General features: G+C 44.2%; 1 protein-coding gene across 2 annotated transcripts in view; it reads right to left on the reverse strand.

The window, feature by feature from the left end:
• The window catches only part of nr1h4 (nuclear receptor subfamily 1, group H, member 4), a 34,727-nt gene extending 22,766 nt beyond the window's left edge, over window positions 1-11,961 (reverse strand). Inside the window, exons 1-3 of one of the 2 annotated variants that reach the window (XM_063196418.1) lie at window positions 11,786-11,961; window positions 8,940-9,155; window positions 5,923-6,357 (exon numbers count right to left, since the gene is read on the reverse strand). In XM_063196418.1, the coding sequence (XP_063052488.1) occupies window positions 5,923-6,357; window positions 8,940-9,036 (532 nt within the window). In that variant the 5' untranslated portion in view covers window positions 9,037-9,155; window positions 11,786-11,961. Of the gene's footprint in view, window positions 1-5,922; window positions 6,358-8,939; window positions 9,156-10,619; window positions 10,685-11,785 lie in introns of those variants that run through there. The other variant, XM_063196419.1, reaches the window with a different exon arrangement.
• Window positions 11,962-16,512: the final 4,551 nt, after the last annotated feature.

A 16,512-nucleotide genomic window follows, 5' to 3' on the forward strand; every position in this document is an offset into this window, starting at 1 on the left:
TGCCTTGCACCTCACCTCTGGATTACATATTTTATGGCTTAATGGTGTGACCAATGTAGTCTGAGACGCTGGGCAAAAGATCAAGAGAAAATAACAGGGGACAGATTGGTTGAAGAAGTAAAATACAATCAACACAGCGGCAAAGTTGTGTTCAAGAGTCAACAAGTGTCAACAAGTTAAGTGTTCAAGAGTAACAAAAGTAAGAAGATGACTTGTACTACATTCTAGCAGCTAAAATGTAATTTCCATCTGCAGTCCCTGGGCAGGTAGGACAAATAAAAGAAGATAAAAAAGATAGGAACAACAGACATGGCCTAATGCTTTTTTTTAAGTATTTTTGGGGGCTTTTTGGCCTTAATTATAGGACAGTGTGAGAGTAGACAGGGAGAGAGACATGGGGTAGGGTCGGGAAATGACTCCGGCCGCACTCGAACCGGGGTCCCCGTGGGCAATGTAAGCCCAAATGTGGGGGGCTTAGCGCGTGGCCTAATGCTTTTTTGTGTTAGTGCTTTTGTGTTTGTGTTTTGTGGGCCTTTCTCCTGTGGGCCCCTCATTCACCATTGCAAGCTTGTTCACGTAATTCCTCACAGCTTCCTAACTTAGTTAACAGAGAGCAGGCAACAATTCCCCTGCTACTGTAAGTCAAAATGAAAGGGTAACAGTTTCCTAGCTGAAAGGGACAGTCTATCGCTCAATTGGTTTTTGATCATATGTCAATTGGCATTTAGATGGATCAGTGGCAAAACGACAAGAACATCACCCCACTGTGCCTTAGGGGCTAAGGGCTGCTCCTGGCAGCACGCACGCAAGCACGCATGCATGCAAGCACACACGCACGCATGCACACACGCACATACCTACACACACATACTACACACACAGTGCTTTGAGGCTCAGAAAACCAGCTTAGGCAGGAACAGGTAATTACACATTCTAGCGTAGGGCCGTAAACACAATGACACGCATTAAGATTGCATGCCGGCCAGTGGCTCTGGTTGCCCGATGCCTTTTATGCAGCAGAAAGCTGAGAGGGAACCCAATGCCAGCGGCCCAAGTGGGAAACACACACACACACACACATACAAACACACGCACACGCACACGCACACGCACACGCACACATACTACACACCAACACACACACACACACACGCACACGCACACGCACACGCACACGCACACGCACACGCACACGCACACGCACACTCTTGCGAACACACACACACACACGAACACACACACACACGCACACGCACACGCACACGCACACACACACGCACATGCACACGCACACACTCACACGCACACACACAGGCACACGCACACGCACACGCACACACACACACACATGCATACACACGTATACGCATACACATAGGTAACGCATGCAGCCAAGCCTTGAGGCTCAGAAGACATCCAGCCCTCAGGCTGCCCTCGGGCCTTTGTCCCCAGTGCACAGGTGGAATTACACTTGCAATTGCTCACGCTGAGGCTGGGGCTGCACTGGGGGAGAAATAGGGCACAGGCACTTTTGGCTCAAAGCCCCCCCCCTCCCCCTAGTAGAACTGACTCACCAGTGGGCCCTGCACCCTCGTGGGCCCCGTAATGTTTTTACATTTCTGAAAATAGGGGCCCACGAGGGCGCAGGGCCCACCAGGAAATGCCCGGTATGCCAGATGGCTAGTCCAGCCCTGGCTGAGGCTGAGACTGAGGCTGAAGCTGATGCTCAGCTCAATTCGGCTTGGCTTAGTTCTACTCGCCATTTTGAGTCTCACCTCTACAAATAGGAGAGGAGGTCAAGGTGTAGCCTGCTGCGGCACAAAATATTGTTGCACGTTGTTGTTTTGAAACACACTGACACTGACGCTGATGCTGACACTGACACTGGTGCTGATGCTGAGGTTGAAGCTGACGCTCAGCTCAACTCGGCTTGTCTTAGTTGTACTCGCCATTTTGAGCCTCGCCAGTCGCCATTGCAACTGCAATAGGAGAGAAGGGTCGAGTTGCTGCATGAGGAATTGTTGCATGCATTATGAAATGTTGTAATGACTGAAACTGCATAGACTCACCGGCGCTGACATTGACGCTACAGGCTCAGCTTAACTAGGCTTGGCTTGGCTTAATTGCACTTGCCATTTAGAGCCACAGCACGACTACAAATAGGAGAGGGGGTCAAGTGTCAGGTGTGGCCTAATGCTGAGACTGCATATTGTTGCAGGAATTATGAAATGTCACTCTTAATATCCCTTCATTTCCTTTTGGGAATTACTCTTATAGAGTTATATCTACTCTGCTCTACTCTACTCTACGCTACCCTGACACTGATCCTTATGCTGATACTGATGCTAAAGCATCAAATCAAACTGCATGAAAGAGTTGTGTTGCAAAACGTTGTATCCACCATTTTTGACTTTTGCATTTTGTTATTGGAAATAAATGTTCAGAAGTCCTATGATCTATGTTTGAATTCTTGCCATTCACATATTTTGAGAACATACTTTTTAAACCTATATAAAATGCATTTTGCAATGCAATGGAATGCCCAATACAAAAATGCCAATTTCCCAACATTCTACAAATATACACCGTTTTGCTAGGTGACTCTTGCCCTCTGGTATGCCGTTCCATTCACCTGGAACGCCCTCGCGTGTAGTTGCTGAACGCAGCCAGATGATGAATATCAGGTTACCTACTTGTGTCTGAGTATGTGTACTGGATGGTACACAATAATTGTATTTGTTTGACCATGTGTTTTTTATTTTTGAATTTGGAAAATAAAAAACGTTGATTACAAAAAAAAGAATATCAGGTTACCGTTTTGCAAAAAAACACTTCAAATATTGTTGCATGTAGGCCATGTATCTTGAAATGTAATGACTGAAACTGTATAGAATCAGTGACATAAGCGGGCTGGAGACGAGCTAGCCTTTAAATGGTGCACCTTTGCAGCCCTTTGGAGGCCTAGCACTACAGGGGAGGGGCTCAAGTGTCAACATGTGGCACAATGCAAAAAATTGTGATTGAGTTGGCTCATCAAGGAAGGTGTTGCATAGATCCCTACCCCTTTGCACACCATGCTGAGCCCCAGTGCTGCAAACAGGACAGGGGGGTAAGGTGTGCTGTTGCTACTGCACGAAATTTTGTGAACGTATTACGAAATTTTGTTATAATTGAGTTGGCTCATCAAGGGATACTGTAGGCCTATGTGTTCTGTATATGTGCAGGATATAATCAGTGGCGAAAGAGGATGAGCTCGTCTCTAGGTGTTGCATTGATGTGTGAACCCCTTTTGAGCCCCAGAACTATAAATAGGACAGTGGGTCAGGTGTGCTGTTGTCTTTGCACAACATATGGTGCAGCATGCACTGCAAACCATTGTCATGATGATGACTGGTGAGGGTCATGGAGGAAACGCATGTCTCACATCTGTGACGCAAGAAGTCTGTGGAGATGAGTTGTCTCCACAGCATTGCATTGATGTCACAATTGCACTTGGGCACAATGCACATCGTGCATGATTCATGGTAATCGTCCGTCATGGCTTTGGAAACTGCAAAGAGCGCAGGAGGACTCAAGTTGCAAGTACGTTTATATAATCGATCGTGTATGACCCTGGCCGTGGCTCAATCGGCTAGGGCACTTCTGGCTGTACCGCCAGAGAGCCGGGTTCACTTACGGCCCGAGGTTATTAACTCCATCTTTAACATTGATGGTTTTCTTTCCATTTGTCAAGCACTTTGAGCTGCATGCCTTGTATGATACAGTGCTATACAAATACAATTATTATTTATTATTACTATTACTTTCCTATCCCCTCTCAGGCCGGCTTGTGCAATAAAGGCAAGAAAAGTCCAAAATAAATCCTTTAAGAAAGACCATGCATGTCTCTCATGTTCCTGCAGAGTCTCTGTCATAAAAAGACTGATAGACAAGTTAAGTTTGTCTGCAGGTTTTCTTCTATGTTGAGTTGCTGTAATGCCAACCCTTTTGCATAAACATCATTCATGATCTATAACTATTGTGCTTTTGCAAACTGTAAAGAGACTCAGGTGACAGATTGAGCTATGTCAAAGAAAAGGGGACTCCAGACGAATGTGTTATCAGGCTCTCCCTGTCCTCTAATGTCCAGTTTATATCAGGGCTTTGAACCGGTTCAAGGAACGAAAACGAAAACCGGGAACTTTTTGTATTTTACAGGGAACAGAAACGAAACCGGAAACGTTATTATTTTTTATGTTCTGGAACGGGAACACTTATTTAAAAATAATGGTAACCGGTTAATACCAGTTAATACCGTTCCTCAAACAAAACAAAAAAGGTAATTATTTTCCTGCGCATGTTACCATGACGGCTGAGGTTCACGTCCTGTGTGACATCAGACATTCTCTGACTGAATGGAGAGAGAGCTGTGGACTACAAAGTCTCCACTCCACATCTTAAATAAGAGAAACCACTGTCATACAAAAGGGGAGAGTTTCCATTGCATCATTGTGTGACATTGCAGAGAAGCGCGTGTAAAGCGCACCGAGAATGTTCAACGTTATTGGGCATCCATGGCCGCTTCAAATATGCACAAACTCACAATGTCCATCATAGCGCTCCCCGTGACCCAAGTCAGCGTGGAGCGTGCATTTTCATCATTGAGGTTTATTCTCCGCTTAGGTCGTCCCTGAATGACAAAATTCTGGAGGATATTCTTTTCATTTGCTTGAATAAACAGTTTGGAATGTAGGCTGACTCATTTGCACTTCCGTTTTTCTTGGTTAATTAACGTCAGTTAGGCCTATGGGAGTAATTAGCTGACAGGAACGAAATTAACCGTTCCGGGAACAGTATTTTTTTGTTCTAACCGGTTCGGGAACGTCAATTTATTGGTGGAACTTATAACCGGAAACGTTATAATTCCGTTTCTGTTCGGAACGGAACGTTTGGAAAAAAATAATGGTTCAAAGCCCTGGTTTATATTGCCATTTTGCAGAAACATCATGAATGATTCCTAACTGTTGTGCTTTTGTAAATGTAAAAATCCCAGGATTTAATAGCAGCCAAGTAGCATATTTGTCTTGAGTGAATGGACATGATACATCACTTCCTTGCCTCTCCTCCACTGTCTACTAATTGGGAAGTGTCTTGTCGGTGAGAATGGAAACCTGTGATCAATTCTTCACAAGTTCTAGCATGGCATGTATTTCTTGCTAAACGTGGACTCTCAGAATAAATGTTAAAAATCACAGCAGTGAACTTTTAGCTGTAATTCCATAAATCTGTAGCCCCCCTTAATGCATGCTGTACCTCCAGTGGCACGCGGTAATAGTCATTGAAAAGTTAACTACCATAGTATTACAATACTATGACATAACACAGGGCCTTTAGCAATACACTACAACTTGGTCATTGCCATTCTGGTAACAGCAAATGTATAACGCTGCGTCTTAACGGGTTAAAGTTGTTTGTAGATTTTTTCTATTTACACCTTTTGTTTTTTTTATTTTGTCCCAGAGGGTGAAAAAGGAGCCGTATTAAATAACACTAGCTTATTAAAAAGTTATTACTTAATAATTCTAAAATGAAACCTAGCTTTCTGCTATTGTTACAATATAGGGCAATTCTCATTGTATATATAAAATTCAATATATTCTTTATATACCCTTTTAATGCCATTCATTACATTTCTTATTGCATGACCTTGTGGCGTAATGATGCCACTAATGTCCCCATCATGCCCACTACTCCACCAGTGGAACACTGCAATAGTCATTGAAAAGTTAACGACCATAACACAACATTATCATGATATTACACAGGGCCTTTGGTTATGCACTACGACTTGGTCGTTGCCATTCTGCAACAGCAAATGTGAAACACTGTGCCTTAACGGGTTAAACTGATGCTTCTACTTTCAAGCATGAGCTCATCCCTTACCTTTGCAGCCCTCGCAGGTGAGCGCGTTGTAGTGATACCCTGAGGCCTTGTCCCCGCACACCACACACAGCTCCTCCCCTTTCACCCTGCCCGGATGGGATGCGTGGCGGGCCCTCTTGCACACTGACGGCGCCGCAAGGGAACTCTCCTCCATCTCCACCTCAAAGGCGCCCCCTCCACCACCACCACCACCACCTCCACCACCGCCCCCGACCCCAGACCCCACCTCCAGGGGCCCCTTCCTGAGTTCATACAGGCTGGGAGCGGAGTACCAGTCCTCGGCACCGTATGGCGGGTAGTAGTGCTGGCCGGAGTAGTAAGACGAGGGGGACGACATGGCGGGCTCCATGTTGGAGAACTGCATGCTGGGATAGCAGGTGAAAGGGAGCACCTCTGGGTCCTGCAGCAGGGGGCTGCCCTGCTCTGTCAGGATATCTGATGAGGGGGAGGCGGAGGACAGAGGCACAGATCAACACATTGAGTTGAAGAGTATTTCAGTTTTGATATTCCTGTGGGGGCAACGATGAAAAACTAAATTCTGCTTTGCTAAGGAGCAAGACGCTAGTAGCCTACTATGGTGCAGACAATTTCAATGACTGTCACAATTGATGTCAGATCCTTTACTGTAGACAGTGTACACTAGGCTTAACTAATACCAGTTAGGATACACGTATATCCAGATGTGCACAGCTATAGCCTCTATGGTTCCACTTTAAACAATCTCTCACAAGCTATTACAAAGCCTTTGCCACTCACTCACAGAGTTAACTATGGTAGTTGCATTGTGTGAGTTACATTGGATGGGCTCAGAGGGCTGCCCTGCTCTGTCATGATATCCGATGGAGGGAGGGGCACAGATGAAAAGGTAGGAACACCTGAGACAACGGGTGAATTGTCATACATCTGAGTTTTAACGTGTCTGTAGGTCGGAGCAGTTAAGAACAAGACTAGAACTGTAGTGTGCTGAGTGATTTGCCGTCCCGTCAACTGAGTTTTAGCAACTTTTCGTTATACATTTTTTCAGCCAGAAAACCAGTTTCTTGCATTAAGCATGTACTAATGTGCCAAATTAGCTGTCCATAACTGCACTATGTTTGGGAGGTAGGCTATTTTTCTTTAGTTCAATCAAAGAACCTCCCCCTTTCGACCTGCATGCCAACAGACGATGAAAGCTATGTTACATTAACACTGTATAGGCAGTGACAAGGATCATACTAATACTATGATTTCAATGACATTCACAACAATTGAGGTCAGACAATGTTTAATGATTAGCTAATGTCAACTAGGATCTATGCAGATACACAGATGCAGATGACAACCTTTATGGTTCTACAGTAATTTAAACAGTCTCTCACAGGATGTCACAAAGCCTTTGTCACTCCCACTGCTAACTATTGGTAATTACACTGCATTGGATGACTTCTAAGAATGGGTAAATATTTGACTTACAATGCCTGTTTGATCCTGTGGGATTTATCAAGTTAAAAATCAACACGTTTTAAATCACTGTAAGTCAATATGTTGTTGTCTTCTCTTCATAGAACAGCACTGTGTACACCAGCGAATACATGGAATTGGTTTACCAGATCATTGATTCAACTATAATCCTTGATGTTGACTGCAGTAAGCACACCCAAGCAATCAGTGGAGCTCACGCAGTCTTAACCCCTACATGAAGTTTCAGAAGATATCCAGACAAACAGAACCCTAGTGCCAGGTAGGCTATATGTCAAGATCACTGATCCAATGATTTGATACTACCATAGAAACTACAACAACAAAAGTCATGTAGACGCCTTTCACCATTCACCATCCTTCACTGACCTCCTTGGGACTTCTCCTGAACCATGGCCATCTCATGAGGGTAACCCCAGCAAAATAAAAAAGAAGGGGTGACAAAATAAATCCAGCCCCAGATTCCAAATTCAGCGGTTCTATACCCAGACCCCAAAACTGTAAAGCGGCAGTAGCTACTCCATGACACTGGTAAAAGCAGTTTGCCGCCCGGCTCAAGAGTGCCAAGAAGACCAAAGGTTGCCACGGTTGCTTATTAACTTGATAAGTCACATTTTTGTTGCGTAGCCACTGGTGGTTGGCTTGAAGGAGCTGCCTGTATGTCTGTCTGTCTGCCTGAGGAGCTGCCACTGTGACACAAGGTCCTGGTGTGATGCATGGTGAGACAACTGGGTGTAGCTCTGCCCTTAGGGACACAGGCAGTAAGACTCCTGCGTCCACAGTTTTTAAACACAATTAAAGTGTGACAAGACATTGCATCCTCTAAAACGTCTGTATGACCTTTAATTATTTGTCTTTTGTTAAGTTTTAGTTCATTTCAGTAATTAGTGAAGTCACTATGTAGTGTAGTTCAGCCAGTTTACCAGCAAAACATAATAATAATGTGAATGTAATTTCACTATATTGTCTCTGACGTCCATCTATCATCCATAAGTGAAGGATTAGATGCATCAAGATTGCATGTGAAATATTACAGATTTAGCAAGGTAATATTGTTAAAATATAATATCAAAAGGCTTCAAAAGGCCCCTTGTCAGCATCAGGCCCCTTTGTCCCTGGTCATTTTGCTCACCCACCACATTGTCCTGGTGTAGTAGATAAGGAAGTCATCAACATACAGCATTTGCCTTGTATTGGGAAAATGAAATCTATTGTATAGGCTTAGAGGAGGTCGTGTTTGCTCATAGCATCTGAAAATCGATAAGATATTAGATGCGTTGATATTGTAGGCATAGTCACTAACTGAAGTTCTTTAGTCTATGCATGTTAGTTTGCTTTAGAATAGGCAGTTACCCACAGTTTTCCACATAGCATAACAATCCAACTTGAATTTCACTGAGTGACATTGACCCTGGCATAGACTATGATATCGTCAATGTATCATATATTTGTTTTAGAAAAATGAAATGCTTCTCTGTATAGTCATCAAGGAAGTTCTGTTTGCTGTGGTACCTGGCAGTGAGAGATCGGATATGAGACTGGGGATGGTAGTCACTCACCGAAGAAGTGTGAGCTCTCTGGCAGACAGTAACCATCGCTGGTGGGGACCTGTAGGGCCCCGACCACATTGACATCCGGGCCCACCCAGTCATTCATCCAGAAAGCGGTTCCAAAAACACTCCACCACAAAAACAAAGTGATAATAAATAGATAAAGTAAAAAATAAAATGAAATCACAGAGGTGCGTCCAGAAGAGGTGTTGATATCCTTTGTTCCTGAAAGGACACGGTACAAATTACTGTAGGCATGTCAAACACAACTGAGATTCATATACCGCCATGTCTTGTATCAGCCATGATCTCATACGTCTTGTAGGTTACCCACTATGCTTCATATGATCATACCGTACTGTGTGCAACTACATGCGAAACTGACATATAAAGTATTTATGAATGGGGACAGTAGAGTGTGGCTGTTATTGTGGTTAATAGCAACAGAAATAAAACAAAAATAGCTAGAAATCATACCAGATGTATTCCATGCGAAGGACCAAAACTACCATTTTCTTTCTCCTGTACTTCCACCTCTCTATGTACCTTTGTTCTAATTCTAATTTTGTTCTCAATGTAATATCTGAGTGGTTCCCATACCACTGTTTACCGCCTGAGACATCCTATGTACTAAAACACAATATCTCCTCCTGCACCACAGAAAGTTTGCAATGAATATTTTTTGTAAATGTATTACTGCATAAACAATCTATGAGAACCTAGCCTACAGTATGGTGCAGGAGAGTGTCAAGATTATTTGTCTGTGTGTGGACTGTGCAGTTGTTTGAATCTACGATCTGTGCTGATCTATAATCTAGGCCAGTGTTTCCCAACCAGGGGTACGTGTACCACTAGGGGTACGCGAGCACACGTCAGGGGGTACACGGAAAATTTTGATAATGACAATTGAATAGAGTATAGTCATACTGGGATAAAGGTATATATATATACATGGGATAGGAGGTACTCACGGTACAACAAACAGGCTTAGGGGGTACGCGAGTCAAAAAAGGTTGGGAAACACTGATCTAGGCTGTGTCTAAAAGGCATTTAATGCTGGTAAGGAATAAGATAACTCCTTTACAGATTTAGTTTCCGTATCCTCCAGAATTTAATCAAGCACATCCAGAGTTACTCACATTTTCAGGATTACTGAAGCTTTGTCAGCCTCTGATAACACTTTGAGCAACATTGTGCATGAGTAGTTGTCCTTCATTTCCTTTTGGGGGACAAATAAACTACCTCTACTCTACTCTACTCTACTCTACTCTACTCTACTCTACTCTACTCTACTCTACTCTACTCTACTCTACTCTACTCTACTCTACCACTTCAATGCTGTGTCACGCCAACCTAGCCAGTTGGCAGGGCCTTGATAACCCAGCCAACACTGCCAGCCTGCTTGGGTCACAGGTCAGCCTGGTCCAGCCTCCTGGTGTCAGTCTCTGTCCTGTCTGGCTACTGTGCAAGCAAGTCATAGCTCCTTAAGGCTATAGGCTGCTCGCACCACACCACACCACACCACAGCATTGGGTGACAGCCGCTCTCCGCACCTGACACCTCAGTAAGGCAAGTGAGACTTCCTGACTCCGACTCAGTGAAGGGGATCATGGACTAGGGCTGCTGTGGATGGTGTACAAATTACACAATTTTCCACATTCATGATTGGGTTTAGATGGTTGTACGTACGTTGTGGTGTGTGATGTGATCTGACCGTGGCTAGTCAGTGTGGAAATCATCACTTCTAATTGCTGAACAGTGGTTGCTACCTCCCTGTGTTCTCAATCTCCACGGACATCTTTTGGTGACATATACTGTGTATTGTATCAACAAAAGCAGTAACATTACACATTGGACATCTCAAGCAGACATAAGTTAGCTGTAGCAGCCATGGCCTAGTGGTTAAGGAAATGGGCTTTAGATCAGACGGTTGCAGGTTTGTATCCCGCTCCCTGTTACACTCTATGGCTGAAGTGCCCTTGAGCAACACTAGTTCAGGGACTGTCATTTTGGATTTTAAAAGTGTAATGTAATGTAAACATCTAAACATATATATCAGTGCATCTGTTGGAATTCAAGACAAACAGTAATATACTATCCACAATGTGGATGACTTTCGGTCATCATGAGCAGGCTTAATGCTGCTAGTTTACCAATTCCACATGCACATTGCATTCATAGACCATAGCACTGAAGGAGGAGGTTTTTCATTGTGTACATCTATTGTTCACATTTAATTAATCACAAAACACCTCCTGGCCCCCATACAACAGTTACAATGACATTGTGTACATGATAAGATGTATAGGGATAAGATGCAGAAATGGTGCTAAGGAATTGGAACCAGTGGCTCCAGTGTCCCTGAACCTGGTGAGCACGTAATTTGGCAGACATGAAAGACTGCACTATCAGAACTGCACAGTGTGTGCTTGGAACCTTTAGCTCCCACATAAAAAATCACAGTTAAAAGTATTTGTGGTTGTGGTTGGGGGTGCTTTGATATTTTCCCTGCTATATGTATAGTATAGTATGTGTGTGTGTGAGGCAGAGGTGGTAGTTGTAGGCCGCAAAGCTTGGAGAATGGTAAATCACAAAGACACATTTGTAACATAAATCTGATCTCAGAGAGAGGAAATTCACCCTGTTTAATTTCCCTGGAGTGTGAGCACAACTCCTCACGGAAATGAAAAAAGACTCCCACCCCCCGCCCGCCTCAACCACCATCATCACCTACCTACCAAGTGCAGCCTCTCTCCCCTCCTCTCCTCTCCCGTCCCCACCACCTATAACAAGGTCTACAGGCAGTGCTAGGCCCGAGGAGTCTAATAAATTCAGGTAACTCCACGAGTGCTTACCTTGTCCTCCTCCTGCTCTGCCTCAATTCAATTTCTACACAGAGCTTCTTCTGGTTGCCGCAAATCCCAAAGTCTGCTGTCGCCCCTTCTTTCACATAGATCCACAGAATTCTGCACACACCATCACTATTTGTAAAATGGCGTCTCCTCCATTAGGGCTACAGTAAAGATTTGTGCCTGACTGACTGACCGACTGAGGTCATGGCAAAAGGGGGTAGTGGTTATTAATTAATCTATCTACTGCTGCTCTTCACTAAAATGCACCGCCCGCCCTCCTGCTGTTTGGCCTGCCTGAACTGCCTGCCTGCCTGCCCTACTCTACTCTGCATCAGAGACCCCACCCCGCCACACCAACGCTCCCAAAAACTGTTTGGAGAGAGGGGTGGACATAGCAGCCACAGTGACTCCCCCAAGGTCCCAGTGACTCCCCCAGGCCCTGATAACAGTGGGCGGGAAGGGAAGGGGATCCCAAAACTACAGTGGCATGCTGATTAAAATACACCATATCAATTAAAGTACATTGATATGCACTGTAATGTAATGTGCGTAAGCAAACACACACACACACACACACACACACACACACACACACACACACACACACACACACACGCACGCGCGCACGCACGCACGCACGCACGCAGGCAGGCAGGCAGGCAGGCAGGCAGGCAGGCAGGCAGGCACGCACACACACACACACACACACACACACACACACACACAGACTTTTTTCCTTTTTTAATTGGCCTAATGTTGGTATACACCAGTGTTGCTTAATTTGGGCACGCACACACGCGCACACACACACACACACACACACACACACACACACACACACACACACACATACACACACACACACACACACACACACACACACACACACACACACACACACACACACACACACACACACACACACACATACACACACACACACACACACACACACACACACACAGACTTTTTCCCTTTTTTAATTGGCCTAATGTTGGTATACACCAGTGTTGCTTAATTTCAATTTATAATCTGCCATGTTTGTGGTGGGATTTCTTCTGCCCGTGTGAGGTGCCTGTGATATAGAGCAGGCGCTGGGTGTGTGTTGTACTCAAAACACGTTCCTTTAACTGCCCCGTTTTATTCGCGTCATCAATGTCACATAAAAAAGCACACGTGAATACATAAATGCACTAAATTATGATGCGGCCACACAGACTACGAGACTATTGGTCACTTCAGTAGTGTAGCCCGGGGAAACGTAAGTTTTTAGCCTAGTCTATGCAAGTGTAATCGGTGAGGGAAAAAAAGCCCTCGGCTTCACTGCTGTTTGGAGCCTCATTAAAACCCTGTCAGCAGGCCGTTGTCAGAGGCTTATCAGACTTAATGGAGCTTGCCTCTGGTCATTTTCCCTCAGCGGCACGTGACGGCCATGACGGAGACCTGCTGCTTCTCACTCACTCCCCTTCCTCATGGTTAAGCTGCCTTGCCCTGCTCTCCCTTCCCATCCCCTTTGGTTTTACTGGATTATATATATAGGGATGGGGCCTAGCCTACTACTGCCGTGCTACCACTGTGGCTGCTATACACAGGGCTGCTGACAGCTTTGGCTGGGCCCAAGTCATCTGAAAGACACCACCCCCCACACCCCCACCCTATGCTCACAGTGTAATGAAGACTCAATTCTGGGCCCCCCTTTTCCCTGGGCCAGGGACAACTGACCCCTTTGCCCCCACCCCCCTCACCAGAGTTAAATTCTCTGGCTAAACTTTAGTATAGCATTGCTCTGTCTAAAAACATGCCCTTAATAATCATTGACTGGCTCTTGCCCCATCCATGGAGGCCCTTCTGTGTCAACACACGGCACCCCAAATAAACAGAACCTTTACCATTGGCTCCTGCAATGCCTGTTTGCGGACAGGGACGCTCAGTGCTTGCAGAGGTGGTGATGGGCTGTGTGTGTGTGTGTGTGTGTGTGTGTGTGTGTGTGTGTCTCTGTGTGTGTCTCTCTCTGTGTGTGTGTGTGTGTGTGTGTGTGTGTGTGTGTGTGTGTGTGTGTGTGTGTGTGTCAGTGTGTGTGTGTATGTGTGTGTGTGTGTGTGTGTGTGTGTGTTTGTGTGTGTGTGTGTCAGTGTGTGTGTGTGTGTGTGTGTGTGTGTGTGTGTGTGTGTGTGTGTGTGTGTGTGTGTGTGTGCGTGTGTGTGTGTGTGTGTGTGTGTGTGTATGCATGTGTATGTGCGTGTGTGTGTGTTGGGATGGCCTTGTGGGAAGGACATGTCCCTGGATTCTTTTCTGAACTTTTTCGTCACTTTTTTTGCCCTGTGAGAAAGACCACACAGGAGCAAGTAGAACATGTGGTCTGGATTCAAGGGGTCTGGTCTGGTGAGGAGTGCCATAATAATATGTTAACTAAAGTAATATTTCGCCCACTTAACTGCAATGCGGTTAATTATCATTTTATAATATTTTTTAAATATTTCTGTGCAATTCTGGGATATTCTTCCTTTGCTGATAACTCACATTAAGCCTATGTGATGTGATTTGGTTACCCGGAAACACTTTCTTTATCTATCTCTCTCTATCTCTAAGACTATCTCTATCATCAAAATACGTATTTCTTTGTTAAAATTGGCCACTGATTTTTCATGCGAATGCTTCTTCCATATAAACCTTGAATTCCTCTGCATTATCTTTGGAATCAGCTATAACATTCTACTGTGTCTACTGTTCTGGAGCCTCGTCTCCTCACCATAAAACTTGACGAGTCAGACAGATAAGCCAACCAAACAGCTCTTCCAGCAGCGCAGGAGAGAGGTTGGTTGAATCACCTTTGTCAAACAAAAGCGTTCAAGGTCTGTGGTAAAAAAAAAAAGTGCTGGAAAAAAAGTGCACCATAACAAGATCAGTGACCTTGAACCCCCATCGGACTATGACTACGGAAGGCCTTCCTCGTATAAAAGCAGATAAAACTTAGCACTCCACACAGTAAACTACAGGCACAGAATGTATGGGAAATTCAAAAGAGCACATTTTTACTCACAAGTACCATAGTATTGGTTTAAATGCCCATTTAGGTCTCAATGGAAACCCTGCCTAACTTGCTATTTGAAATGTCTGCAACACTTGAGCACTGTCAAAAATAATGGACATGTCATGAAATCGAAACAGAAAGTAACACATCCTAATTTTAGAATTTATCTGCTTGCATAAAATAATCTAGCTGACTATTGTATGTGTTTCTGAGGAGAGCGATAAGACGGAAGGATGTTTACTTAGAAATGATGGAAAGCAGAGGCCAGGGTCCTGTCCAATCTTAACCCTAAGGGGGCTAATTTGAAGCATTTAACATAAATAGTGTGTATGTGTTGTTTGAAGCACATCTAGTCTCTCTCCATGTGGAGTAGATTAGACATCCTTCACAAGCTGGGGCTGACCGGCTCCTGAGGATGGAGAGGATCTTGCTATACCTCATTAGCTGAGCCATGTGCCACGGATGTATTAGCTGAAAACTCAGCAATATTTCACACCATTTTGTTTTCATTTCAGTCTTTCATCCGTACTTCATACTTCATCCAAGTATCCACCACACCAACATGAGACTGTTACACCAGGGTAGCCAACAGGGGATGGAGCTGGGAGGTTCAGTTGTATTGGGCCCAGGGAGAAAGGGGGCCCAGAACTGGGCCAGAATTGGGTCGTCATTACATTGTATGGATAGGAGGGCCTTTTAGATGAATTTGCCCCTGGCCCGGCCAAAGCTGTTCATGGCCCTGAGAACAGTTCTTTTTTTTTTTTTTTAGCAACGTGGAAGATGAATGCAATATGTGACACACTTCTTTCTCATCTCATACAGTAGACTACAGAACAAAAATTTCAACCATGTGAAGGAAGTGATTGCACAATGAGGTCTTAAGACCTCTTTTTACTCATTCTTCAGTCATGTAAACAGTAAGGTTAAATAAATACTCAAACATTAAATACAGTGGACAGAGCCCCCACATGGATGATAAAGCTAAATTTCCGGTCATACATGATTTTTTTTTTTTACAGCACCATCAAGTACACTACAATAAGATAACACTTTTTCTCGTTTTGAGCTAGAAGATATTGCTCAGCCTATAGCAAAGGAGAAAAATAGGCTATTGTTCTTTTTTAATCACCACAGCAAACTGATAAAGCTAACAAGGCAGAAAAATAGGCATGGTCATTAGCATAAGAGGCTTTGTGGAGCTGAGACAATGTGTGGGTTTTTTTGGGGTGGGGGGGCAACTTGAGTTGATCGTTTGTCATCTAAATGGCTTGTATTGCATAGCTGACACGAAACATTCAGTTGTATTTACACCAAACTCACCAGTAGCATTTTGTCTTTACACAAGAGAGGATATTAACCCAAGAGGGATAAATGTGATGAATCATATCTTGAACAGCAGTACAAAAATAAAAAACAGCCTGCTCTTTTCTCTTTTCTTTGATCTGATGACCATTACATAAAATGAAATTAAAGATCATGTCAGTGTTAAGATCTGTATATCCCTCTGCCTTCTAATTGGATCAGATATATTTTATTATATATATTTGCTGCAACTGACAGGAGCATTGCACTTCAGTTGGCAGCCTGCCTATCCCCAGCCTATAAAGTTCTTCCTTGATCTAAAGCTGTGTATGGATTCTTCCATTTATAAACATTCGGCAGCTCAGAGGAACATGATGCTAAGTAGCCAATCACATGA

The sequence above is a fragment of the Engraulis encrasicolus genome, chromosome 4, assembly GCF_034702125.1.
Source record: "Engraulis encrasicolus isolate BLACKSEA-1 chromosome 4, IST_EnEncr_1.0, whole genome shotgun sequence".
NCBI lineage: Eukaryota > Metazoa > Chordata > Actinopteri > Clupeiformes > Engraulidae > Engraulis > Engraulis encrasicolus.